The sequence below is a fragment of the Aethalodelphis obliquidens genome, unplaced genomic scaffold (genome assembly GCF_003676395.1).
Source record: "Aethalodelphis obliquidens isolate GAN/ISIS:26980383/991018 unplaced genomic scaffold, ASM367639v1 scaffold13, whole genome shotgun sequence".
Taxonomy (NCBI): Eukaryota; Metazoa; Chordata; class Mammalia; order Artiodactyla; family Delphinidae; genus Aethalodelphis; species Aethalodelphis obliquidens.
This window is the reverse complement of record NW_020837957.1, coordinates 25,069,865-25,095,644: the sequence shown is the minus strand read 5'-3', so window position 1 is coordinate 25,095,644 and position 25,780 is coordinate 25,069,865. Positions and strand designations below refer to the sequence as shown.

The 25,780-nt window shown below is 37.7% G+C and overlaps 1 protein-coding gene across 13 annotated transcripts in view; it reads left to right on the top strand.

The window, feature by feature from the left end:
• KYAT3 (kynurenine aminotransferase 3) overlaps positions 1-21,772 on the top strand; it is a 54,216-nt gene extending 32,444 nt beyond the window's left edge. For 9 of the 13 annotated variants that reach the window (XM_027114265.1, XM_027114264.1, XM_027114259.1 and 6 more), the window contains 6 exons: positions 3,279-3,355; positions 4,588-4,677; positions 8,652-8,838; positions 13,410-13,486; positions 13,901-13,987; positions 21,400-21,772. In XM_027114265.1, coding sequence (XP_026970066.1) covers positions 3,279-3,355; positions 4,588-4,677; positions 8,652-8,838; positions 13,410-13,486; positions 13,901-13,987; positions 21,400-21,462 — 581 coding nt within the window. In that variant the 3' untranslated portion in view covers positions 21,463-21,772. Of the gene's footprint in view, positions 1-3,278; positions 3,356-4,587; positions 4,678-8,651; positions 8,839-13,409; positions 13,487-13,900; positions 13,992-21,399 lie in introns of all 13 variants that reach the window. The other 4 variants (XM_027114261.1, XR_003434342.1, XR_003434343.1 and 1 more) reach the window with 4 other exon arrangements.
• Positions 21,773-25,780: the final 4,008 nt, after the last annotated feature.

The window sequence follows — 25,780 nt, the reverse complement described above, 5'->3', positions numbered from 1 at the left end:
TCCTAAAGATATATATTTTAAACTCAGATTTTTTAGTTGTTTTTAACAACTCATAAAGTTAAAACAAGAAAAAAATGAATTCACTATTTCATTATTTAGAGAGTACAAATGTGTGAAAACTTATTCTATTAAATACAGTGGCCTTTGTTACATGAAAGATGCTAAATGGCTCTTCCATCAATTTACAGAGTGCAATAGTAGCTCTTTAATATAATACAGTAAGGCTTGCTGGCCATACATCATGAAATTAGCATCATCTTCATGTTGTCACAGAGGCAGTTTTCCTGGTGTAGTTTTCACTCTTCATCATATCTCTCATCTTTATCTGACTTCTAATGAAGCCTAAGTCACCTGTGAATAACTGTTATAGCTGCTGTGGCTGATTTAAGGATCATAAATGAGAAGTACAAAGACCAGCTGCCTTTCAGGTATAACTGCAAGCTAAACTTACCAATACTGGAACTGGATACGTTTTCTTAAAATCATCAGACCTGCAAAGTTTTTTTTTATTTCTTTAGGTTACTATATTCAGATGCAGTGCTGTGGTCATCTGCTCTGCTTATGTGTTTACATTAACTTCTGTAGCTCCCCAGATCTCTGAGATGGAGAGGACATGGACATTCAGATGTTTTAAATTACTTAGGGCCCTTTTTATTGAAATAGTAGAACTTGTTCTTACTGAATCAGATTCTTGACTCAAATGATTTCTGCAGGTTTCAGTAAAATGACATTACAGTCGACAAATGAAACCTCTCTTCTGGAAGAGATTATACTAATACACTGATATTTATATACTAATCTATTGATATTTGGAAAATTAGTATAAAATTCCTTGTAAATTATTTAGCTGATCAGCTTACTCCTTGAAAAAAGACATCCTCTTTTATATGGTCAAAATAGCCATCAAGAAATTACTTAGTTCTCCTTTTAAATTTATGCTATAGTCAGATTTGATATTTTGTGAATGAAACCTACATTTGATGTGTGCATAGTTTTTATTTCCTTCATGTATAACTTATTGTTAAAACATATTAGTATTATATTAGTTTGGGTAATTTTTATTTTCAAAGAATTTATTTCTAAATATTGTTTTTACTAATAGGCCTTCCTGATTTTGGATATATATTGTTATTTTAGAGGAAGTGATAATCTGCATTATACATAGTTTGGATTTTTCTGTGATCAAGTAGGAAAGTGCGACATCTGTCGTGTCCTTTGGAATATTTTAGAAGACTAAATAGAAGACTAGAAATGTCTCAAAACTTGAAAGGATATGGTTATTTACATCAAATGTTAGAATATTCCTTCTTCGAATGGACCCTCTAAATATTTTCTTCATTTGTCTTTTTGGGTTTTCTTATACTTCACAGAGAATACAGTGGTAACTTCTCTGATTTATATTGTTTTCCTGCCTTTACAAATGTTTACAGGTATTTCGTGATAGGCTAAAATTGCATATGTATCCATTTTGGAACTTTCTTTAGCTATCTTACATTTTAGTAGGCACTTAACTTGCTTATGAGAAGATTACTTCAAGAAGACAGTAACTTAGCCCCCCAGAAATGGGTATTTATTTTCCCTTTGTGCATACCAACACTCTTAGAACAATGTAAGAGCATCTATTGTACCTCTAAAAAAAAAAGGTGAAAAACTTGTGGAATTGCACGTGAAGAATTTCACAACTAAATTACTTGAGGAATCCAAAAAACAGTTTTGTAGGTAGCATTCTCAGATTAACAGAGGAATAATTTACTGATGTCCAACGGAATTCACCAACTCTTGTATTTTATACCTCCATGACTTTGATACCTGCATCCCCTTTGTCCAAAACACCTTTTTTTCCCCTTCTCTACCCAGCAAAGCCCTATGTGGTCATCCAAGTCTCACCTCAAGCATTACTGACTGCAGAGAACTACCCCTAACACCATCTCCTATCCTTGCAGAATATTCCATGCCTGTTGCTATTATAGCACTTATCACACTGTAATATAATTGTTCTTCTTGTCTCCAAGCCCCACTAGACATTAAGCTCCTTGAAGATAGGAACTGCATCTTTCTTGTCATTGTTTCCTCTAGACCTAGCTTAGTACCTGGCACCTGATCATTGCTAATAAATGTTTGATGAGTGTATGAATAAGTGAATGAATGATTTTACTAAAGGTATCAATCAACTTGAAAATTTTTATATAGTCATTTGCCATTTTCATGGAATCTGTATTTGTGAATTCATCTACTCACTAAAATACATTTGTAACCCCCAAATCACTAGAGTGCTTCATCTGCAGACATGTCCAGAGGGGTGAAAAATTTGAGTTGCCTGACATGGATGTTTCCAGTTAAGGTCAACAAGGCAACACTCTGCCTTCTTATTACAGCTTGTTCTATAAGCAAGTGTTCTTTTCACAGTGATTTTGCTATTTTAAATGGCCCCCAAATATAGTGCTGAAGTGCTGTCTAATGCTTCTAAGAGCAGGAAAGCTGTGTTGTGCATTACAGAGAAAATACATGTGTTAGACAAGCTCCATTCAGGCATAAGTGCTAAAATTACTGGCCATGGGAATATTAGTGGTTGATACCTAATAGGTATAGGGCTTCTTTTGGGGTGAAAAAAAATGTTCTAAAATTGATTGTAGTAATTGTTGCTTAACTTTGTGGATATGGTACATTTAAACGAGTGAACTATATGTCATGGGATTTATATCTCAGTAAGTTATTTATAAAACACATACACACACTCACACACATGCATGCAGATTGTTGGCCCTTCCCCAGAGTTTCTGAGGATCCAAGAATTTGCCTTTCTTACAAGTTCCCCGGTGATACTGCTATTGCTGTGTGGGGACTGTATTTTAAGAACCATTGCCCTAGGAATCCTGTAGAAATAGACTCAGAAAATGGGCAGAGTAGAGGTGAGCTAAACACTAGCCAGAACCACAAGCAAAACTGTGCCACAGAATGATTATGCTGGGCACCCAGTTACTACTAACGCTGAGCACTGAGTGCTGTTGCTCCTGTGACCACAGCACTGAACCGGCCTGGAGCGCTGCCTGCTGGCACCTCTGCCATTCCTGCCCTGGGAGATAATTTTGCCACTTAAATGTTTTCAAGCATGGTAACATTTTCAACTGTGTTTGGGTTAAAGTTAAATTATCTCTAAAAAAACCTATTGAAATAACTATACTGACTATAAGGCATTTATGTTTTTAGATTATACTGAGTGTAGACTGACTATAAAGCAATTATCTAACCTTTTTTTTTTTTTTCTTTTTTCTGTTCAGCCACTTTTCCAGGTATGTGGGAGAGAACAATAACGATAGGAAGTGCTGGAAAGACTTTCAGTGTCACTGGCTGGAAGGTAAGATGAAGAAGAATTTAACTGTTTGAAAACAGGCCTGTATTTTACTTCTTGTAGAGTTTTTTTTGTTTTAAATGCATAGATATTCAGTTTACCCAGGGTTTTATACTTACTGATCTGCTTATTTACTCATTCAGTTTTCATATTGGCCTTTATCCTTTTTGAGACTTAATCATTCCTTTAAAAGTAAGAAAAATTAGGTAATTTTTAAATTTTATAAGTAACCAACTAATGGTACTCTTTTCTTTGCAAAGAATGTTCAGATTACTGTATATTAATATAAAACGAGAAAAAGTAATAGATAACATTTTGGCACTTAGTATGTGTCAGGTTCTAAGAGCTTTCCACATACTGATTCCTTTCATTCTCATAACCACATTATGAGGTGGGTATAATTTATTATTCCCATTTACAGACAATAAAACTAAAGTACAGAGAAGCTAAGTAACTTGCCTAAGGTTACCTTGCTAATGAATTCGAATTCAAGCCAGGACAGGAAGTCTAGGTTCAGAATCCACACATTTAACCACTGCACTATGTAGTACAATCACAATTGATCCAATTGAAACTTGGTTATCTTCCAACTTCACCTCTTCTAAACTTGGCTAAGAAGCAGACAGTATCAAAAATGAGGGCTGGAGAACCAAATTATGGAAGACTCCCTTACGGCCCTCATTCAGAGTTACTTTTACCTATATTGAAGTCAAACAAGTTTTTTTTTTTTTTTTTTGTGGTATGTGGGCCTCTCACTGTTGTGGCCTCTCCCATTGCGGAGCACAGGCTCCGGACGTGCAGGCCCAGTGGCCATGGCTCACGGGCCCAGCCGTTCTGTGGCATGTGGGATCTTCCCGGACCGGGGCACGAACCCGCGTCCCCTGCATCGGCAGGCGGACCCTCAACCACTGCGCCACCAGGGAAGCCCAAAGTCAAACAAGCTTTTTACTGGTTATTAGACCTCCAGAATATTAGAAGTAGCAAATCAAAGAGGGGGGAAGATAATAATGATTGCAGGCGCTGTTTACCTTCTGAAGGCAGAATTTAGTGACTCCAGTTGGAAACTATTCCACAAAATGATCAGGGTTGAAATGTTTCTAACTACTAAGACTACACTACTTTCATAGTGTGAGCATTCTAGAAATGCATATATCTAATAATTACATTAAGCTTACCTACTCTATCAAATTTGGTACTTACAATTAGATTCATTTTTCAAATCTAATTTTCTTTTCCAGCTTGGCTGGTCCATTGGTCCTAAACATTTGATAAAACATTTACAGACAGTTCAACAAAATACCGTTTATACTTGTGCGACTCCTTTACAGGTAGGCCTTATAGTAATTTGGGGCTGATGCATGGTCTTTGGGTGGAGGTGTTAGTTTTATGTTGTGTACTTGAATTGGCTTCATTCCTCCCTTCATGTCCTTTTTGAGCAGGGCTTCTAGTATACTTTGGAAATTTAGGAGCAAACACAAACTCATTGCTATCAAGAATAGTTTTGTTTTTAATACATGATGTTTTAACTTTAAACACTCATACATTGCTGGTGGGATTACAAAGTACTGCAAACTCTCTGGAGGACAGTGACAGCCCCAAGCAAAATTAGAGATATATGTGCTCTGTGAAGGAGCAATGTATCCTCTGGGAATTTACCTTTTAGCTATTATCTGCACACTTAAGCTCTATGTATATGACCATTCATTGAGGAAGATAGGGGATAGTCCATCTATAGACAATTGGTTAAATAAACTATCGTCTGTCTAAACGTTTAAATGTTATATGACTGTTATTAGTTTCCTATTTCTTGGTGCCGAATTACCACAAACTTAGTGGCTTAAAACAACACAAATTTTTTATCTTACAGTTCTGGAGGTCAGAAGTCCAAAAGGGTCTTATGGGGCTAAAAGCAAGGTGTTGGCCTTGCTGCATTCCCTCTAGAGGCTTTAAGGGAGAATCTGCTCCTTGTCTTTTGCAGCTTCTTGGGGCTGCTCACATTCCTTGGCTTGTGGCTACATCACTGCAACCTCTGCCTCTGTCAATACAAGTCCCTCTGTGACACTAACTCTCTTGCCACCTTCTTTCCCTTATAAGGGTGCTTGTGATTACATTAGGCCCACAGATAATCCAAGATAACCTCTCCATCTCAAGATCTTAACTTAAATCACATTTGCAAAGTTAATTTTACCATGCAAGGTGACATATTTACAGATTCTGGATTTTAAGGCATGGACATCTTTGGGGACCATTACTGTATCACCATGGCTGTTTAAAAGTGAAAAGAAAAGAAAGGAAAGGGAAAGAAAGAAAGAAAAAAAAAACGAATGAGGAAGCTCTATAATTACTGACATGGAAAGATTTCCAGGATATATTATAAAGTAAAAAAAAGCAAGATACAGAGCAGTATATATTTATGCTATATTCTGTAATAAGAAAGGGGGGAAACGATTTGCTTCTATTTTCTTAAAGGATCTCTGGAAGAATCCGTAAGAAACTAGTAAACGTGGCTATTTGTAGGGGTAAGGGGGGAATAGATGAAATTAGTAGATAGGGTCAGGGGTGGGTTGCAAGACTTTTTATATTTTCTATTTTTTTAATATCTGTAAAACAGGGATCTGTGTACTATTACTTTGTGAATAATCAGAGCACTGAGAAAAAATTTATTTTTTTGGAAGGCAGTTAAAAGGTCAAAACAGTAAAATATCTTGGCTACAATAAACTTTTTTCCTCCCGTCAAAAATACCTACTAAAGGAGAAAAAAAATCCTAATTTAAAATTCTTTTTCCAGTGACTCTCTGAAGTGATATATGATGATAAAGCCTAGTCGGACATTGGTTTTATTATATTTTAAACATATTTCATCCTCTCAAAATAGATCCATTCACCTATTCAGTAAATATTTACTGAGCATTAGAGATACAGCAGTCAAAAATTCCTGCCCTTCTGGAGCTGACAGCCTTGTGGGGGAGTGCAGATCAAAAACAAGTAAATGTCCTAATAACATATATGTCAGATGTTGGTAGAAGAAATGGAGAAAAATAAAATACAGATGAAGAAGAATATAAAATGCTAATGGGGAAAATGCACAATGTTAAAAGGAGTAGTCTTTGAAAGCCTCACTGAGAAGGTGACATCTGAGCTGAGAACTGAAGGAGGTTAAGTAGTCACATGATTAACTAGAGAAGAGCCTTACAGACTGAGAAAACCAGTACAAGGCCCTAGGGCCGGCAGTTTCTACCAGTGAAAAGCACAAAGGCTGGGACGGGATGATCAAGGGAGAAGAATAGGAGGGAATAAATCAGAGAGGTAGCTGGGAGCCAGATAGAGTAGGGATATGTTTGTCACCGTAAATCCTGGGTGAGATAGGAAGCCACTGGAGAGTTTTGAGCACAGGAGTGACATGATCTAACTTGTGTTATCAAAGGGACTCTAGCCGCTTTGTTGAGTTAGCAGACTATTGAAATGATCCAGGAGAGAGACAGCAATGGACTGAACCCATATGGGGATGGTAGGAGTGGTAGGTAGTGGTTGGGTTCTGCATATACTTTGAAGGTAGAGCTGACAGTATTGGCCAGTGGATCACATGTGGGGTGTGAGACAAGAGGAGTCCAGTATAATTTTACGGTGAGGACAGATGTTTATGTCTCCTGGGCTTTGAATTTTCTAGGCAATATCTCTTACTATAGGGAATAATAAGTTACTGAGGAAAAGAAAGCCATCTAAGAACCTAGAACATGTTTTTCTGAACTATCTTATTCTCCATTTCAGCTAAGTGCTTGTTTTTTTCCCATGCCCTCAGACAACCATGTTTGGAAACTGGAAACATAGATTCCAATGGTGAACCACAGATTCTGAGGCTGAAGCAACTGATCCTTATTTATCCAAGATTTTTTTTTAGTTCTGGGGAGTTATTATTATTGCTCTTTTCCGGTTGAATGTTGTTGACATGCAGTCTTCTCTGTGATTTTGCCCTTCTCCATCTCAGTGTCTTCTCTTGCCATGCTATCTCTCTTGCTACCCTTCAACCACACCAGACTTCTCAGTTCTTCCAGCAGAACAAATAATATCCTGATCTTTTTATCTGTTTGTTTTCTTTCTCATTCCTCTCACATGTCCCTGCCAATACACACTAATTGGAATCTCCATAAAGGCAAGGACCATGTTTATCTTGTTTATCATTATATTCCCAGTATTTATCACAATGCCAAGTTTAACATAGATACTCAACATATATTGACTGAGTAAATGAATTTATCCTTTAGTTCTTGCTGTCTCTTGGTTCTGATCAATTTCCTTAAAATTTGGCAATTTTGTTCTGCCCCTCTGTCTCTTAACTGTCCCGGGTTCTTGATTATTTGTTTGGATCTCCTTGTTTGCTCTGAGAACCAGTATTTCTAAGTTCACCTACCAAATTTCTGCCCTCCTTCTTGTACACATCCTTGTTTTCTATGCATGCCCTGATTTGGCCTTCTTTATCTGTTCCTGACCTGTTGCCTTCTAAGACACCTGCCTGATCTAAACAACACAGGCTTTTTTGTTTGGCCCTTTCTCTTCTGACTTTCCTGAAGAATGGTAGAGAAGTAACTCCACATGCCCCAGAAACTCATTTCTAACCCCTGTGGGACTTAGACCTCCCTCTTGGGATGTGAATGATTAGAGCAGGGATGTGCACACTTACGAGGAATGACACAGTGGGTCAACTTTCATTTACGCTACCTCGTCCTGCAAGGTGATGGGGAAATGCTGGCTGGTTCATCATTTCTCTGGTCATCTTTCAGACTTAGATCTAGCAAGTAACTCTAAAGCTAACCTCAATAGAAAACAACGACGTCTTTTCATTGCCAAGTAAGCCATCTTTATACACTACAGTCAGCCCTCCCTATCCATGGGTTCTATATCCATGGATTCAGCCAAAGGCTGTGGATCCACAGTTGGTTGAAATTCACAGATGCAGAACCCAGGGATACAGAGAGCTGAGTGTATTATGGATACTTGAGCATCCATGGATTTTGGTATCTGCAGGAATCCTGGAACCAATCCCCCGTGAATACGAAGGGACAACTGTACCTCTGTTTCAGTTTGGATATTCATGGTTCATTCTCAGCTCTTCACATTAGATTTAATCATTTCCATGTAACTGATTCCTCCATTAATCTGTAGAAATTCACATAGGTTCACAGGAATTCAACTGTAATTCCCTGAATGACTTTTTGCCAACAATCTTTATTTATTATACCAATAAATTCTGCAGTAAATAACATTACCATATTTCCTTTCCACATTTTTCAATCTTAATATACAGGAAGCTTTGGCTCAAGCTCTTTGGATTGACATCAAGCGCATGGATGACCCAGAATGCTACTTTAATTCTTTGCCAAAAGAGTTAGAAGTGAAAAGAAATCGCATGGTACATTTACTTGAAAGTGTTGGCCTAAAACCCATAGTTCCTGATGGGGGATACTTCATCATTGCTGATGTGTCTTTGCTAGGTTTGTAAAGGTTTTTATTATTTCAAACATACAGAAACTTAAGAGTGAAATTATATCAGAATTATGAAGAAAAGATTGGTGTCAAAGCCATATCAGCATTTCATTTATGGAAAAATGGATTTCCACAGTGTCAGTCATCTACAGTCATCTTGATGATTAGGTTCTTAACCTTAAATATGACTGTTGTTACATGGTTTGGAGTCGTTTGTTCTAGATATTCTATTAAGCATAGAATTTGCTGTCATCTTGTTCTGGTATGTAATTTAAAACACAGGTACATGAAATAATATATGTTCCTTGTGTTCCTTTTAGTAAAATTTTAGTTTCCTTTTTACTTAAAAAAATATGATTTCTGGAATATTGATGCTATTGAGGAATACTTGTCATTTTAGAGTATACTGAAATGAAGTTAAGAAGGAACGTAACATTTATTGAAGGTCTACTACATGCCAAGCACTTTCAGACACTCTTTTGGAAAAAAGCATTGTTTGCTCCATTTTTAAGGTCATGAAGACTTAGAAAATATTAAATAACTTGCCTGAAGTCAGACAGCTAGATTCCAAATAGTTCTGTCTCCAAAAAGCAATGGCCTTTATATTACCTGAAGCTGTTATATGTAATTCTGACATGCCACACAAATCTAAAGTTAGAAGCATGATAATGTTTTATGTATAACATCTTTCTTCCCCCAAATTCTAGTGTTAGTCATAGTAAATTTAAGAGCATAATTTATTTTGACAGAAATTATATAAATTACAGCCATTCTTAACAGTTTTAAATATTTTAAGGTTTTATTATAATGAAGTGATATGCCACCAAACTTGAAAAGTCTTTTAAATATACCAAATTTTATAAAGCTAGAAACTTTCAATTTTATAACAAAACAGTGATTGTTATTTCCTCATTTGTTGTGAGAGAAGCAGAGGCCATGGTGACCAGAGGTTCTTGTTCTGCTGTTGCCGGAGAGCTATATTTGTCAGGCTCCCAAGCTCCATTCTTATATAAAACCCTTTATAATGTTCTATATTCTAAGATTTGGAAATCACCTTTCCTGTACTGGGCCTAAATGTGCAGCTCATTTCATGCAATGATAAAAAGAAATAGCAGTTTTCGTCTGTTTAGGAGAAAATTATTTTATCGGCTTCCAACAAGAATTTGAGTTAATTCATATTTAAAGTCTCCTATGCAATAATATGTAAGTAGAAATATTCATATATCAATGTAACATGGAGTGGGAGAAGCAAATAGTTTAGTCACCTAGGTTCATATGGTAGTTGACCCTAGAATAATGCAGGGTTAGTGGTGCCAACTCTCTGTACAGTTGAAAATCCGTGTATAACTTATAGTTGGTCTTCCGTATCTGAGGGCCCTCTGTACATGCAGTCCCTCCTTATCCAAGGTTCTACATAAGTGTAGAACCAACTCTGGATTGTATAGTACCATGATATTTACTATTGAAAAAAAAATCTGTGTATAAGTGGATTTATGCAGTTCAAACCTGTGTTGTTCAAGGGTCAGCTGTATTGTAATTAGCATTAACTTGAGTCCAAACTTCATGGCAGCAAAGGCAAATAGAAAAATGGAATTAGTAACATAATTCTTGGGTAAAAGTAAACTTAACAGCTTTTTAGATAAGAATAAGTCTTTTCTAGAACCAAACTAAAAGGCACTTAGCACATTTTGACGTTAAACATCAAAAGGACAGTAATGCAACCTTTGCTTGCATTAAGCTCTTAAACAGTTTCTCATTCTATCCTTAGTTGATCCAGCCTGCATGTAATACTGATTTAGGTCCTAGATCTTGAACTAGTGTGGTTGTAATAGGAGCAGAAAGGATTTGGGCTAGAAAACCTTTAATGATGATGGGGAAAAAAGATGTATGTTATTTATGGTCCTCCTTCACCTGTGTGAGAAAAATGTTAGTATCTATAGGACCCTGCTACATATGAAGATGAAGTTCATTTTATTTTACTCTTTCATCTTCTCAGATTGATTTGAGTGTAGAAATTCTTCCATATACTAGAGGTTGGTCCCACAATTTGCTAAAGACAGAAGCAAGAAACAACACTTTCACTTGATGGTAACTTAAAAATAAAAATGAGCCATAAAATTCATGGACATGGTAATTCTCTTTAAAACTATAGCAATGGCTAACTGATTAATATTTTTTGAGCATTTATGATCTAGTAGGTATTATGCTAAGAGCTTTACAAATATCACAATTCTCACAAAAGCCCTATGAGATTGGTGCTATTATATCCCCATTGATAGTTGAGAAAGATGAGATAGAAAATCAAGAAATTTACTGAAGTTAATCAACTAATAAGTAGCAGAGCTGGGCTCTGAATCCAGAGATGCATGTCCTAACCAGTGAACTTATCTTTTTTCTGCTATACTAGGCAACTTTCCTGACAGGTAAGCATCATCCTAGAACTAAAAAGGGAAACATTTGATTAGAAGACAAGATTACAAATAAGAAGATTATTACAGTAGTTCTAGTGAGATAAGGTCCAAAATTAGGGAGGAGATAGTGTGAATGCAACAACCTATTTTGATTCTCATAGGTTACTTAAATAAGCTAGTGCTATTATAATATGGTTCAAATTCCTACCTTCAATAAAGAAATATTTTGTTTAGTTTTTTTGAGAATCTCTGATTCAAGCATTCAAAAGAAGTAGATTCCAACTTTCTCCTAACTATAGTCTTTAGAATTGTATTTATTCCCTTATTTTTCTTTGAGCACCATGGCAATAAATTTCTCTTTTCTAAGCATTACAAGAATGAGTAGTTGTCATACTGAGTGAAGTAAGTCAGACAGAGAAAGACAAATATATGATATCGCTCATATGTGGATTCTAAAGAATGGTACAAATGAACTTATTTACAAAGAGAAATAGAGTCACAGATGTAGAAAACAAAAGTACGGTTACCAAGGGGGAAAGCAGACGTGGAGGTGGGGGGGGGGGATAAGTTGGAAGAATTGGGATTGACATATACACACTACTATATATAAAATAGATAACTAATAAGGACCTGTTGTATAGCACAGGGAACTCTTCTCAATATTCCATAATGACCTATATGGGAAAAGAACCTAAAAAAGAGTGGATATATGTATACATATAACTGATTCACTTTGCTATACAGCAGAAAGTAATACAACATTGTAAATCAACTATACCCCAATAAAAATTTTTTTAAAAAAAGAATAAATGAGTAGTACAGCCTGTGTCAATTACAGTTAGTAAGTACCCTCCTGTTCTTTCTTCTACTGCTGTAATCACTCCTTTCTCCAGGTTACCTTTGAGTATGCTACTATTGTGTACTTGTCACTTGGAGTTTTCACGTAATTTACAGTTAGACTCTATTTTAAGTTGTCATTTTGTTAGAGCCAAATCTGAATTAGACACACATACATACTTATGACTTGAAATAGTAATTTAACTTCTTCATTTGTAAAATGAGGATTGCTGCTTCTATCAGAATTGTAGGACAAATAAATGAGAGAATCATGTAACATGCTTAACAAATAGTAATAAATGGTAGAGTATTATTAGCATTATTATATGGAAATTTTACATTCTTAAAGCACAGGAGAAAACTGAAATACAATCATTAAGGAAAACCATATTAAGTCATTTAAAAAAAATACAGGTGAAACTTTCTTCAATGTCAAGGTTTTTACACTGTTAATTTGAAGGGACCCAGGAGTATTTAGTGAATAAAAGAAAAAAGGTAAAGGTAACTGCCTCAATTTATTTTGAGTAATAAATTGTAAAATTTCATTGATTACAGTAGCCATCAACGTTTGTTGCTTTGGGGCATTCAAAAAGATCTTGAGTACAAGTCAATAAAATCGAAACAATATGAAATATAGATTGCTGAATCTGAATGCCAGAGAAATATCTTGCCCAGACCTTAAAGCAAGATTGGAACAAGAGATAAGTATAAGAATACATATTTGAAGTTTTTCATCAAATTTAAAAGAAAATTTTTTTAAGCATAATGTTTGGAAGAGGAAACAATAAAGATATCACTTGGGAGAACTACATAGGCATTTTCCCTTCATAAATAATGAATAATATTAACTTATTCATTCTACAAATATGCTTTTCATTACTTATATGCTAGACTCTGACCTAGGAGATGGGGATAGTGATAGATTGCAATACCCCCGTGGAGCTTACAATTTAATAATGAATTACCATTTGGAGACATAATTATTACAGATGAGTACTCTAAATTTAGGTGTTATTTCCTTAATAATGATCATAGAGGCTTATATTATTTTTAAACGGAAAGGCAACACTCTTCTTTGTCCTTCCCTTTTCCTACTCTCTTCCAATGCTAAAAGCTATATACACAAGTATGATCAATCAGATGTATATGTGAGTACTGCCTTAGAGTATCAGTAAAGCTTCTCTGTGAATTCCTTACTTCCCACCACACCATGCAGTATGAATCCAGCATGAGAACATTTTGAGAGAAAATTTTGAATCTTGATAGACAGATGAAATACACATTGCCTCAGATGTAATACATAGGCCATCCAATTTTTATTGTTGTTTTAGATACAGACCTTTCTGATATGAAGAACAGCAATGAACCTTATGACTATAAATTTGTAAAATGGATGACTAAAAATAAGGTAATGTTTATTGGCCTTTGCAATATTGTGCTAAATGTTATAATTTATGAAGGAAACCTGCTGACATGCTTTGAAAACTGTTAACTGTAGTTTTGTTACATGATATTCTACTCATAGCTATTTGGAAGATTTTATTTTATTTTATTTTATTTTTGGCTGCGCTGCATGGCTTATGGGATCTTAGTTCCCTAACTAGGGATTGAACCTGGGCGCTTGGCAGTGAAAGTGTGGAGTCCTAACCACTGGACCACTAGGGAATTCCCTGGAGGATTTTTAAAACATTTTTCTTTTGGAAATTATTGTGAATATTTAGAAATATCTATTTGTTTTTAATGTTTATGCTCCAAAAATTAATATTTAAAGTGTAAGTAGTTTTCCTGTTTTTCCTATTTTATATTCCTATTTGTTTTTCAGAAATTGTCAGCCATCCCAGTTTCAGCATTCTGTAATGCAGAGACCAAATTACAGTTTGAGAAATTTGTGCGATTTTGCTTCATTAAAGTAAGTTCCCTATTCTACTCAAAAACACATTTATAATGTCCTTCCTTCTGATTTATAAATCACCATTTTTTTTCTGTTGCTAGACATGATGTACTCATATGCAGTTTTTAATTTGTGGCTTGCTGCCATAAAATTAATCTACCAGAACAAAACTCAGCACTTTTTGAAGTTGAACTTACTGGATTACAATGTAATCAGACTCCTTACCTGTAACATTACAATGTCCAGCATGCAACCAAACATCAATACACATGTGAAGACACAAGAAAATGTGACCCTTAATGAAAAGAAATGTGACTTCTATGCAGTCAATAGAAATAGATCTTAAGGTGACCCAGATGTAGGAATTATCAGACAAGGACTTTAAAGCAGATATTATAAATGTGTTCAAGAAATTAAAGGAAAATATGGTCATAATGAGTGGCTAGATTAATTAATTTTAAATTCTTAAAAAAGAACCAAATGGAACTTTAAGAATTTTAAAAAGTAACATCTGGGGCTTCCCTGGTGGCGCAGCGGTTGAGAGTCTGCCTGCTAGTGCAGGGGACACGGGTTCGAGCCCTGGTCTGGGAGGATCCCACGTGCCGCGGAGCAGCTGGGCCCGTGAGCCACAACTACTGAGTGTCTGGAGCCTGTGCTCCACAGCGGGAGAGGCCGCGATAGTGGGAGGCCTGCACACCGCGATGAAGAGCGGCCCCCGCTTGCCGCAACTGGGGAAAGCCCTCGCACAGAAACGAAGACCCAACACAACAAAAATAAATAAATTAATTAATAAACTCCTACCCCCAACATCTTAAAAAAAAAGTAATATCTGATATGAAAAATATATGGGGCTAAACACAGAGGATCGAGGTTGTGAAAAAAAAAATGGGTCCACCTGAATACAGATCCACAGAAATCATCCAATCAGAAAAAAGAGGGAAAAATTATTTTTGAAAAATAAGGAGAGTCTCAGATCTATGAGTCAGTGTCAAGTAATAATATATATGTAACTGGAGTATCAAAAAAAGAGAGAGAGAATGTGGCAGAAAAAATATTTTAAGAAATGATGGCCAAAATTTCCCCATATTTGGTGAAAAGCCACTTAGAGATCTAAAAATTCAGTGAGCCACACAGGATACAAATAAAAATTACATCTTGACACATCATAATCAAACTGCTGAAAACCAAAGATAATGATAAGATCTTGAAAGCAGCTGGAGAAAAACTATACCTCACATGCATGGGAGCAAAGGTACAAATGTTAACTAACTTCTTATCAGAAACAGCGGAGACGAGATTACAATGAAATGACACCTTTAAAGTGCTGAAATAAAAAATATGTCAGCCTAGAATTCTGTATCCAGGAAAATATCCTTTAAAACTGAAAACAGTATACTTCCCTAGTAAATGAAAGCTAAGAGAATTCAGTACCATCAGATCTGTGCTAAAAATAATCTGAATGTATTATTGCTATTTTTAACAATTTAGTGATAAGATGTTATCACTACTGAAAACAATCTTATGAAGATTAAGGCACTCTCTATACCTGCACACTCATGTATAAGTCTAGACAGAATGATGTAAACACTGTTTTCAACTTTTAGACCCCTCCTATAGACAAACTATGGGAGACTTATCCAGAATAGAATATAAATCTTACCAGCATAACAATGTCAACATTTAATTGTCTGAAATGTAGAAGAAAGGGTAAGGCCATTAACACTCTCATCTTATAGTGGATCTAGAAACAGAGGTATATTATTTGAAGTTATAAACAGAACTAACAGAAGAAAAAAGTAGCATAAGACTTCCAGTTTTAGAATGGTAAACACGGCCCTTCCCCATTCTCTTCTTGGAAATTATTAAGGAAACAACTAGGAGAGTGGAAAACAAATTCACAAATCCCCCAGGAAGTGAGAAAGAGTTGCCAAATCAGTGAAGGTAATGGTAGAGGGAAGACACGAAGAAAGCCTTCTGCTTCTACATCTTCAGATTATAGACAGAGCCAACAGGTAGCCTACTCAATATCCAGAACAGCAGGAACAGTAAATGCACTGGTAGTGGGAACTTCTCCAGACCCATTTGGCCCCATGGAAGAGGCAGAGTAGAAACATACAGTCATGTCATCTAGCACCTGTGCAAACCAGGTGGAAAGAAAGGGCTGTATAGATTTGCTCTTCACCTCTGTCAGTTTTGCTAAAGCTGTGTTGAGGCAGTGTGGATACGTTAAATTGGAGGGAGCCAATTAAATTAGTTGGAAAGAAATAAAGTCTAAAAGAACTCCCTCTCTCTGAACTCTGTATTAATCATATTTAACCTTGTGAGCCAGAGATAATTTCTACTCCCTTCTAGTGGTTCCCTGGATCTTCCTTTATACAAACCTGCAAATACGTCTTCAGATCATAGACAGAGCCAGCAGGTAGCTTACTCATTACCCAGAACAATAGGAGCCGTACGTAGGTGTGCTGGCAGTGGGAGCTTACAAAGAGAATTCAATCAAAGATGAGTAATTAAAAGGAACCAGCTATGAATCTAAAAAGATACTATAAGGGGAAAAGGAGAAAGGTACAGTGAAAAACAATATCAGGCAGAGAATATTCAACCAAAAAAAGAAAAAAATGTTTCCATAGAACAAACCAAAAGTGTGATATTTCAAATTCAAAACATGTAAAACGAATTACAGCAGAGATTTTTAAAAGTTCAGGGAAGATAGAGTAAGATAATGTAAGAAGATGAAATGGCAGCTGTCAGAGCTCAGGTAAGAAATTGAAGGAAAAAAATAAGCTATTGGTAATTGTAGTGACATTGGAAACAGCACAGAGAACACTAAATACTTCTGTAAGCACACTGAGGATTGAGAAGAGTGAGCAAAAAGAAGTAGAAAGGAACAAAGAATTTTTTTTTTGGCCGCACCATGTGGCTTGTGGGATCTTAATTCCCCAACCAGGGATTGAATCCGGGCCATGGCAGTGAAAGCGCAGTCTTAACCACTGGACCACCAGGGAACTCCCAGGAACAAAGAATTTTAAAATGTTAGAAAAATTACAGACGTGGAAGACAAATGAAATACCTAGAGTTCCTGGAGGGGGTGGTGAGGGGAGCCAGACCAATGGAACTGGGAAAGAATTGTATAGCTTTAGTTTGAGAATGCTTTCCATTGAAAACAAACAAATAAATCTAAAAATGGGAAGGGAATGGCTTGTCTCAGGAAACATTGTCACAGAATAACACTGAGGTATGCCTTGTTTTAATCTATTGGACTTTATAAATGATCCGTTGGCATCTAGACAAGATGATCAAGACCTCCATGGAGACAGGAGAGGAGGATCAGTGTGGACTCACTTCCTTTGCATCAGCATTCAATATTGGAAGATAGTGGGGCAACATCAAGAAGTCCCTATAGGGAAAGCTGACACACCTCATCCAACCTCTTGGAAAAGCAAAGAATAAAAGGGTGGCAAAACGTGCCAAGAAAGTGGAAATTGAAAGAAAGCAGGTTGAATTTAGGGCAAAACAAACCAAAAGCAGCAGCACTTTACAATGATTATGGGTAAAGTCCTCAGTAGTTGTCAAATATATGAAAGGATGCTATACCTCACTCATAATAAGAGAAAAGAAAAATAAAACTGCAGTGAAATTTTATTTTTTCTGATAATTTGGAAACAACCAAAACAACTGAAAAGTTTCATAAGATACTCTCATGCATTGATTGAGAGTACGAGTATAATGTGTAAAATCTCTGCAGTGGTTAGTATGAAAATGTATCATCCGAATATAAATGCACATATCTTCTGACCCAGCAGTTCTGCTTATAGGATTTTTTCCTGTGGATTTACTTGTACTTTGAATGTCTTGTGTTCGAGGATTTTCAGTGAAACACTGTTTATAATATCAAAGGATTATAAACAAAATATTCACCAATGAAGGCTGTTTGAATAAATTATGTTACATTCACATCCATAAAAGTGTGAAGCAGCTCCATGGAGTGATAGAGCATAAGCTAAAAGCAAGGAGCAGACCAGTTTGTGAGGAATACTATCATCTATATAAAAAGAAAAAGGGAGGGAGGGAGATAGAAGCTTTTAAGTGCCTAGACTGTCCCTGGGAGGAGACGTAATAAAATCCCAGCGTTGCCTCTGGGGAGAACTGAGTGGTTGAGGGAGATGGGTGGGAGGCTGGGTTACTTTAAAAATATATTTTGAAATATTCTTAGTAAATAAGTTTGAAGAACTGTTTTTCCAAAGAATTTTATGTAAGTTCCTAACTTAATTATTGATGCCTCTATCACTCCCAAATACCTTATTATGTATTCCCCATTATACAACATTCTTCTACAGTATAACCATCAAAATTATGAACTTAACATTGCTATATCATTCTATCTAATCTCAGATCCAGTTCAAGTTTCACTAATTGCCCCAATAATGTCCTTTTTATAACAACCAACCAAGTAAATAAATCCAGGCCATAATCATGTCAGTCAGACAGACATCAGTCCGTCAGTCCAGGCCAGAATTGTGCATTGTGTTTAGCTGTCATGTCTCCTTCAAGCTAGAATGTTCCTCAGTTTTCCTTGACTTTCATGACCTTGATACTTCTGAAAACTGTTGACCAATTATTTTGAAGAAGGTCCCTCAACATTTGTTTGACATTTACTCGTGAATAGACTCAGATTATGCACCTTTGGCGGGAAACCGTGGAAGTGATGCTTTATTCACTGTCTTGCATCCTATCAGCACATGATTTTAGTTTTTCCTACTGCTTGTAATGTTAAATTTAATTACTTTATGGAGGTGGTGTCTGCCAGCCTTCTCTACTGTAAAGTTTCACTTTTTCCCTTGATAAATAATGAATGTTTTGTGGTGAGGTACTTTGAAACTATGAAAATATTCCATCTCTCATCAAGCAATTTATTTATTCATTCATATATGTAAGGACTCATGGATTCCTGTTTCATTCAGTGGGTTATAATTTATCATTATTATTCCTTATTTTGATGCTCAAATTTCCCCAGATTTGGCCATTAGCAGCCCCTTTAAGCTGGCCTCTGTTTCCTTTGACATGTCCCCATCATTTTTTGAGCATTTCCTTACTTTCTGGCATAGCAGGATGCACCAGGTTCATTTTGTCATTATCTAGCCCAACTTGGAATCACCTTTTAGTGGAGAATGGTATTAAGAAACCAAGATCTGGGCATTAGGAGTGCTCATTGCTGTTGGGGTATTAGTATTCCCAGGCCCTCCCAGGGGACAGACGTAGGGAATATGTAAATGTATATACATACATTCTATGTCTGTGTCTATTCTACTTATTTCTATGTCTATCTAAATATCTTGAAGCCACCACAGAGTTTATTCTAGCTTTCTCCCTATCCATATTTGTCCCTCCCTTCTTTGATAGTAAAACACCTGGCTCATCATGTAACCACTTCTTTAATCAGTACTTCTGTATGTGACCAGTCTCCTGTCAGTGCCACTGCCCCTCCACCCAGCACCCCTGACAGGCAGCTTTTACCCTACTCAGGCTTTGACACCTCTACCAGGCTGCTGCCCCTGTCCCCTGTATGGCCACCATCCTCACCTCACCTGAGCTTCAGCACCCTGTGCTGACCTGCTGCTGTCACTCTCCTGTAGAGATACCCTCCTCTAAGTCTCCAAGGCCACCACTGTCACCCACTGCATAGAAGCCCTCCTCTTCCCTTACGGGCTGTGACACTCCATGCCTCTCTGCGTTGGCAGTTACTTGCCTCATCCCCTCCAGGCTCCAAGCTGCTTGGAACCTCCCTGCCATACAGAGGCCTTGCTTACTTACCCCCCTCGACTCTGACACCCTGTTCCTGGTCAGTGCCACCACTGCCATCACCACCACATCATGCCACCAACATTGGAAAGTCTACTCACTCCACTCTGGCTGCAGCACCCTGCACCAGGCTGCCAAGGCTCCCCCTGCCCCCATACATGATCTCCTATTTCACTCAGCCCCACGTAATGGCTTTTGGACTAAATCACTCTGCAGAGATGGAACAGAAAGGAAAAGGGGAAGTAGAGAAAGCAGAAGAGGAAGTTTATCCATCAATTTAATGTTTTACCATGTGTAGATATTACCTATTCAAAAAACAAATGCATTTTATCAATACAGTTGACCCTCAAACAGTGTGGGAGTTAGGGGCTTATAACTGTGAGACTTAGATGGGAGGGGGCAGAATAGTGTGAATGAACCAGTTTTTCCTCATTCAGAGCAGAGAATGGTGAACATTGTCTGAAGTTGATAAATAAAAAATTAGAAACACACATTATTTAGATTTTAGTGACAACCACTAGAACTAAAACCAGAAATTGCCATAAATTGTTGTGTTGGGGGATGGTGGGAGTAGTAGGAAGGGGTGGGGAGGGAAGAAGCAGATGATTATTTTTCAATGTAAACTCTTCTGTACTCTCTGACTTTTTTCTGTAATTGTGTATTAATTTATTCCTCCATTCTTGCTCCGCCTGGCAGCCTCTGTGTGTTGGGAGCTAAGGGAGGGATTTTCTTCTGTTGTCTAGAAGCCTCTTTGAAAGAGGTCTGTGATTTTGTATACTTCCTACCCAAATGGACGAAACAGTGAATATGGATCCCATCAGCACATCCTTCAGACTCTCCTCCTGCATCAGTGTTACTTAGGAGTCTGGGTCTTTGGTGCTGCAGGCCACTTGGGCTGCCACAAGTGGTTATGAGTGAGGGTGTTCACACTGACGGACATGGTTTTGGCTGGGATCAGGTTAAACTGTTTTCAGTCTGAGCTGTATATACAGTTTGTCAATCTTTTTTTTTTTTTTTGGTGATGCTCTTTGGCCCTGTACTGGTTAATTTGTAGATTTCTTTGGTGTCAGGAAAGTAGTAATAAAGTGCCCTGAATTGGCAGCCAGCATCACAAAACAGCATGATGTAGTGATTGCTGGGATGCTTCTCTAGCTCCCCTAACATTGAATTCTTGTGAGGTTCATTCACTTTTCTAGCCTGACAGCAATGGGATATAGAATTATAAATAATTGGTTTGTTTGATTTGCTACTGGGCCCCTTAAAGAGCTCGGGACTTGTGTATTTGGCCACCAAGGCAAGGGATGTTGCTGTGTGTTCCTGCTCTGTGTTCCTGCTGAGATTAAGTGGCTTAATATGGGGCAGAGCTTCCAGTGACACAACCCAAGGTGTCCCCCGCCCCTACCCCCACCCCATGAATGCTCTTGGGCTCTGTCTTAGCTGCAGAGGCCAAGGACTGGCTGGAGCCCATCTGGGCCCAGCTCAAGTTATCAGGAGTTGAGAAGCACTAGGTTCCCAAATCACTACATGACTGTTACGGATGGACTGATTTTGGTATATTTTTTACACTTAAATCTTTATTTCATCTTGAATTTATTTTGATATGTAATGATGATTATTTCATTAATTTACAGAAAGACAGTACGCTGGATGCTGCTGAAGAGATCATCAAGGCATGGAGTAGACAGAAGTTTTGATACATGCAAACTGCATTGTTTCTATTAAATGACCTAGTATGGAATTATTTAGTACTGCTACTTGCTGGGTGTTGGAAAAAAAATTTCAGTACAAATGAAATTTAAAGGACTATTTCCATTGTTAATCCCACTCCTGACAATATTCAGGAGATCTGATTTTTTTTTCAGCTGAAATGTATTAAAACACCTTTTAGACCATTTTATGAGTCAGTATAGTGCAGTGGTAAGAACTGTGAGATGCTGGTTGATGCTTAACCTCTCTGCGCTTCAGTTTCCTCATAAAAGGGGAATAAAAATAGCACCTACTTTATATGAAGTTTGTGAGTTGTTGTTCGTGAGGATGAAATGGTCTGATGTATGTAAAGCCTGGCAAACAATAAGCACTCAGCTACTCTTGGCCAGTTTCACTTCTCTGCCGTTGCGTGAAAACCCTTAACCAGTTACATCCCCCTCAACTCTGTATCTTTGCTTTGTCTCTACCCACCTGTAGTTCTCTCCCCTTCACTTACTAATGGCTTTGAACTTTGCTCATAGTTTTGCCTCTCTGTTGCAAGTACTGCCATCATCTGGGGTGGCTTCAAGGTCCCCATGGATTACCTAGGCTTTTGGTACTTTGACCTCCTCACCTCTGGTGATACTCACCTCCACTCCACTCTCCACTTCAGCCACCCACTCCCTTGGGCATACCCTAAACCTTTCATCATTTCAGCCTGTTCCATCTTTGAGATAATAAGTTAGTCATTTCACACTGTAACCACCTATTCTTACACTAAGTTTCCCCTTGGCCAATATTTCCCTCTCTCTCCATCTCTCTCTCTCTCTGTCTCTCTCTCTCTCTCTCTCTCTCACTCAGCTCCTCTCAAAATATTACTTTAAACTATCATTTCAAATCTATTCTCTATCCACTATTTCTCAAAAATTGGTCCGTGGCCCTCTTACATCAGAATCAACTAGGATCTTTGTTGCAAATAGATTTTGGTCTTCACCCCAGACTTACTGAATAATAATTTCAGAATCTGGCCCTTTCCAGGTGATTCTTATTCCCACTAGAGTTTGAAAATCATTGGTGTAGTCTGTAGAACCTTCTATCAGTCTCTTTGTATCTTCACTCCCTTCCATATCCAGGTTAGATTTCATCATCCATAACTTCAGCCAAGATACTTCGGCTGCCTTGAATAATGTACTCATTGTTCTAGCTCACCTACCTGGTCAAAATAAATAAATAAACAAACAACAACTCATCCCTGGGGTTGAAGCTCCATGCTTGCAGCTGGGCTGCTGAGCGCTGCCGTAGCAAAATGCATAATTGGGCAGGTTCTAACACCCATGAATGCACGTCACTGACTTAACTTGACTTAATTCTTCTGTGTTCCCCTAGTGAGCTTTCTCTACATTTTACCACGACAGCAATTCCTAATATTCTTCCATTCTCCATAGTAAAAATACCCAGCCTTCTCCATTCTCTTAACACCTCAAAGCCCACCACTGCCAGTACTATTAAATGACCTAATCTCCTGCTTTTGTGAAAAGCAAAATTTTAAAAAATGAAAAAGTAGGAACCACCAGACCAGCACTCCCAGCTGGGATTCTACCAATAAGTGAGTCTATGACATCTACATCAGCATCCATCCTTTCTTTATTGCCCCCAGGGCCTGGGGACAGTGGGGAGGATTGGTGGTTAAGCAGATCCAGAAGGAGGCCAGGACCTCAAGAGCCAACTATTGCATAGCAAAACAAATTCCATGTGAAAATTGTGCCTGTCCACTCGTGTGGGGACTTGATAAAATTTTCACCAGGGTTTAAATCCACTCTTTGCAGCCTTGGACTTGGCCAGTGCTAATCCCACCACCTGTACTCTGGATCCCATGTCTTCTCACATTCTCAGGGACTTGGTTTAGCCTATTCTCTTATATCTTCAGCCTCTACTGGATCCCTTTCTCAACAGTAAGATACTTTCAAATCTCTCCCATCTTAGAAAATCCTTTCCCTGATTCTATCTACAACCCTATTATCTCTTCCTCTTCAGGGCAAAATTCCTTCCTTCCATTTTTTTCTCTCTCCCTCCTGGCCTCCCTCCATGCTTCATTTTTTCCTTTAACAAATATTCATTGAACTCCTAATATGTGCCAGGCACTGTCCTAAGATATTCAGGCACTTAGGATATATCAGTGAACAAATGAACCAAAGATCCCTGCCTTCTAGAGCTCCCCTAGATAGGGGAGAGACAATAACTAAATCATAAACATAATGAAATATATTGTAAAACTTATACATGGCAATTGTATGAAGAAAAGAAGTAAGGCAGGGTAGAGGTTGGAATGAGAGTTTTAGGGAAGCAAATTGGAATTTTAAACAGTGTGGTCAGGTGGGTCTCATGGAGGGGACATAGAAGCAGACTTAGAAGAAGAGAGGGAGAGAGCCTTGTGACGATCTTAGGGAGGAACATCCCAGGCACAAGGAATAGCCAGTGCAAAGGCTCTATAACTGGAGGGTGTCTTATATTTGATGAATACCAAAGGTCTGCTGTGGCTGGATGGAATAACCAAGGGATGGAGTAGCAGGTATTAGGCCAGAGAAGTAACATAGGACCTCAAGGACTGGAGTAAGGATAATGGTTTCGTGCTAACCTATCTGTACCTTTTTTTTTTTTGTTGTTATGTAAAATAATGTTTATTGCAGCATGGTTTATAATTCCTCCAAACTAGGAACAACCAAAAAGACATGAGACTGGGTACGAGCGCCAAATATGTCAGTATTAGCAACGAAAGGGGACTGATGACCTCGCTCTAGATTTTTGAGAAATTTTACTGCGAAATGGAATAACTTGAAAACGTTTTCCTCATTTGATGATTTCACTTACTCGCACACAAACACACACTCCTCACTTACCCTCAACCCGCTATAGTCTGGATTCCATACCCATTATTGTTCTAAGTTCTCTAATGACCTCCATGTTCTTAGGTTTAAAGGAAACGTCTCAGTTCCATCTGGCTTTACCTCTAGTAAAATACCTGCAGTATTTACCACTGCAGGCCGCTTGGGCCTTCCTAAACCCTAATTTTTTTTTTTTTTTAGATCCTGTGGTGCTGCATGTTCATCAGTTGCCTTTTGTACTCTGCCCTTCTTCCTTCATCTCCTTTGCCTGTTTCTTAGATATTGGTATTTTGTCTTTCTCACTAAATAACTTCATTTACTCGGTATATGCTAGTGACTCCTAAATCTGTAACAGCCTAGTTCTATCTGTTGAATTTCACATCCAGTATCCCATTCGTCATCTCACATAGACATTTTATAGGCAAACCCTATTCAATCTGGGTTCCTTATCTCAGTGAATGGTGCCACCAATCCAGTTGCTCAAGTCAGAAAACCTACAAGTCATTTTTAACTTTTCTCCCCACATCCAAATCCTCTATATAGTACCCTGCCTCTCTTCAATCCATCACTTCTCTCTGCTCCAATTGCCCCCACTCTGGCACCAACCAATGTCATTTCTCAACTAAATTACTAGTCAACTCTTAACAGTTCTCCCTGTCTTGCTCCTTGTAACTTATCCCTGTGGCCCAAACAAGCTTTATAAAATGCAAATGTGATCATGTTACATAGATTAGTTAAGATTATTCCTGTTGCAAGTGACAGAAAGCCTAACCTGTATGGGTTTAAATCAAATAAAAAGGAATTGTCTGCCTCAACATTTTAGGAGTAGTCTAGTTTCAGTTACAGCTTGATCCAAGACTCATATTGTAATATATCACCAAGCTCCATTTCGTAGTTCTGTCTTCTCTGTGTCAGCTTTATCTCCACGTTGTACCTCCTGGATAGAAACACGGCTACAGCAGTTTCTGAGCATCATATGGTGACAAATCCAGCAAATCCAGCAAAAGAGGACACTTTCTCCGAAGCTCCAGCAAATGATATATTGTGTCATATTGGCTCATTCCTGAGCTAACCGCTGAGGCCAAGGGGATTGGACATGCTAACTAACTTAGGCCAATCCAAGGTCAACTTCACATGGACTACATTGGTTGAAAGAAGGGACAGAATGACGAAGGGAGGAAATGGATGAGAAAATGTCTTAAGTGACTTAAAATCTTTTACTCTCCATTGCTCTTAACATAAATGAGTTTTGTTGCTGTTGTTTTGGGTTATTTTGGTGTTGGGGTTTTTAGACGATCATTCTCTGATGCAAACCATTTATTTATTTATTTGTTTGTTTATTTATTTATGGATGGCTGCGTTGGGTCTTTGTTGCTGCGCGCAGGCTTTCTCTAGTTGTGTCGAGCGGGGTCTACTCTTTGTTGTAGTGCGAGGGCTTCTCATT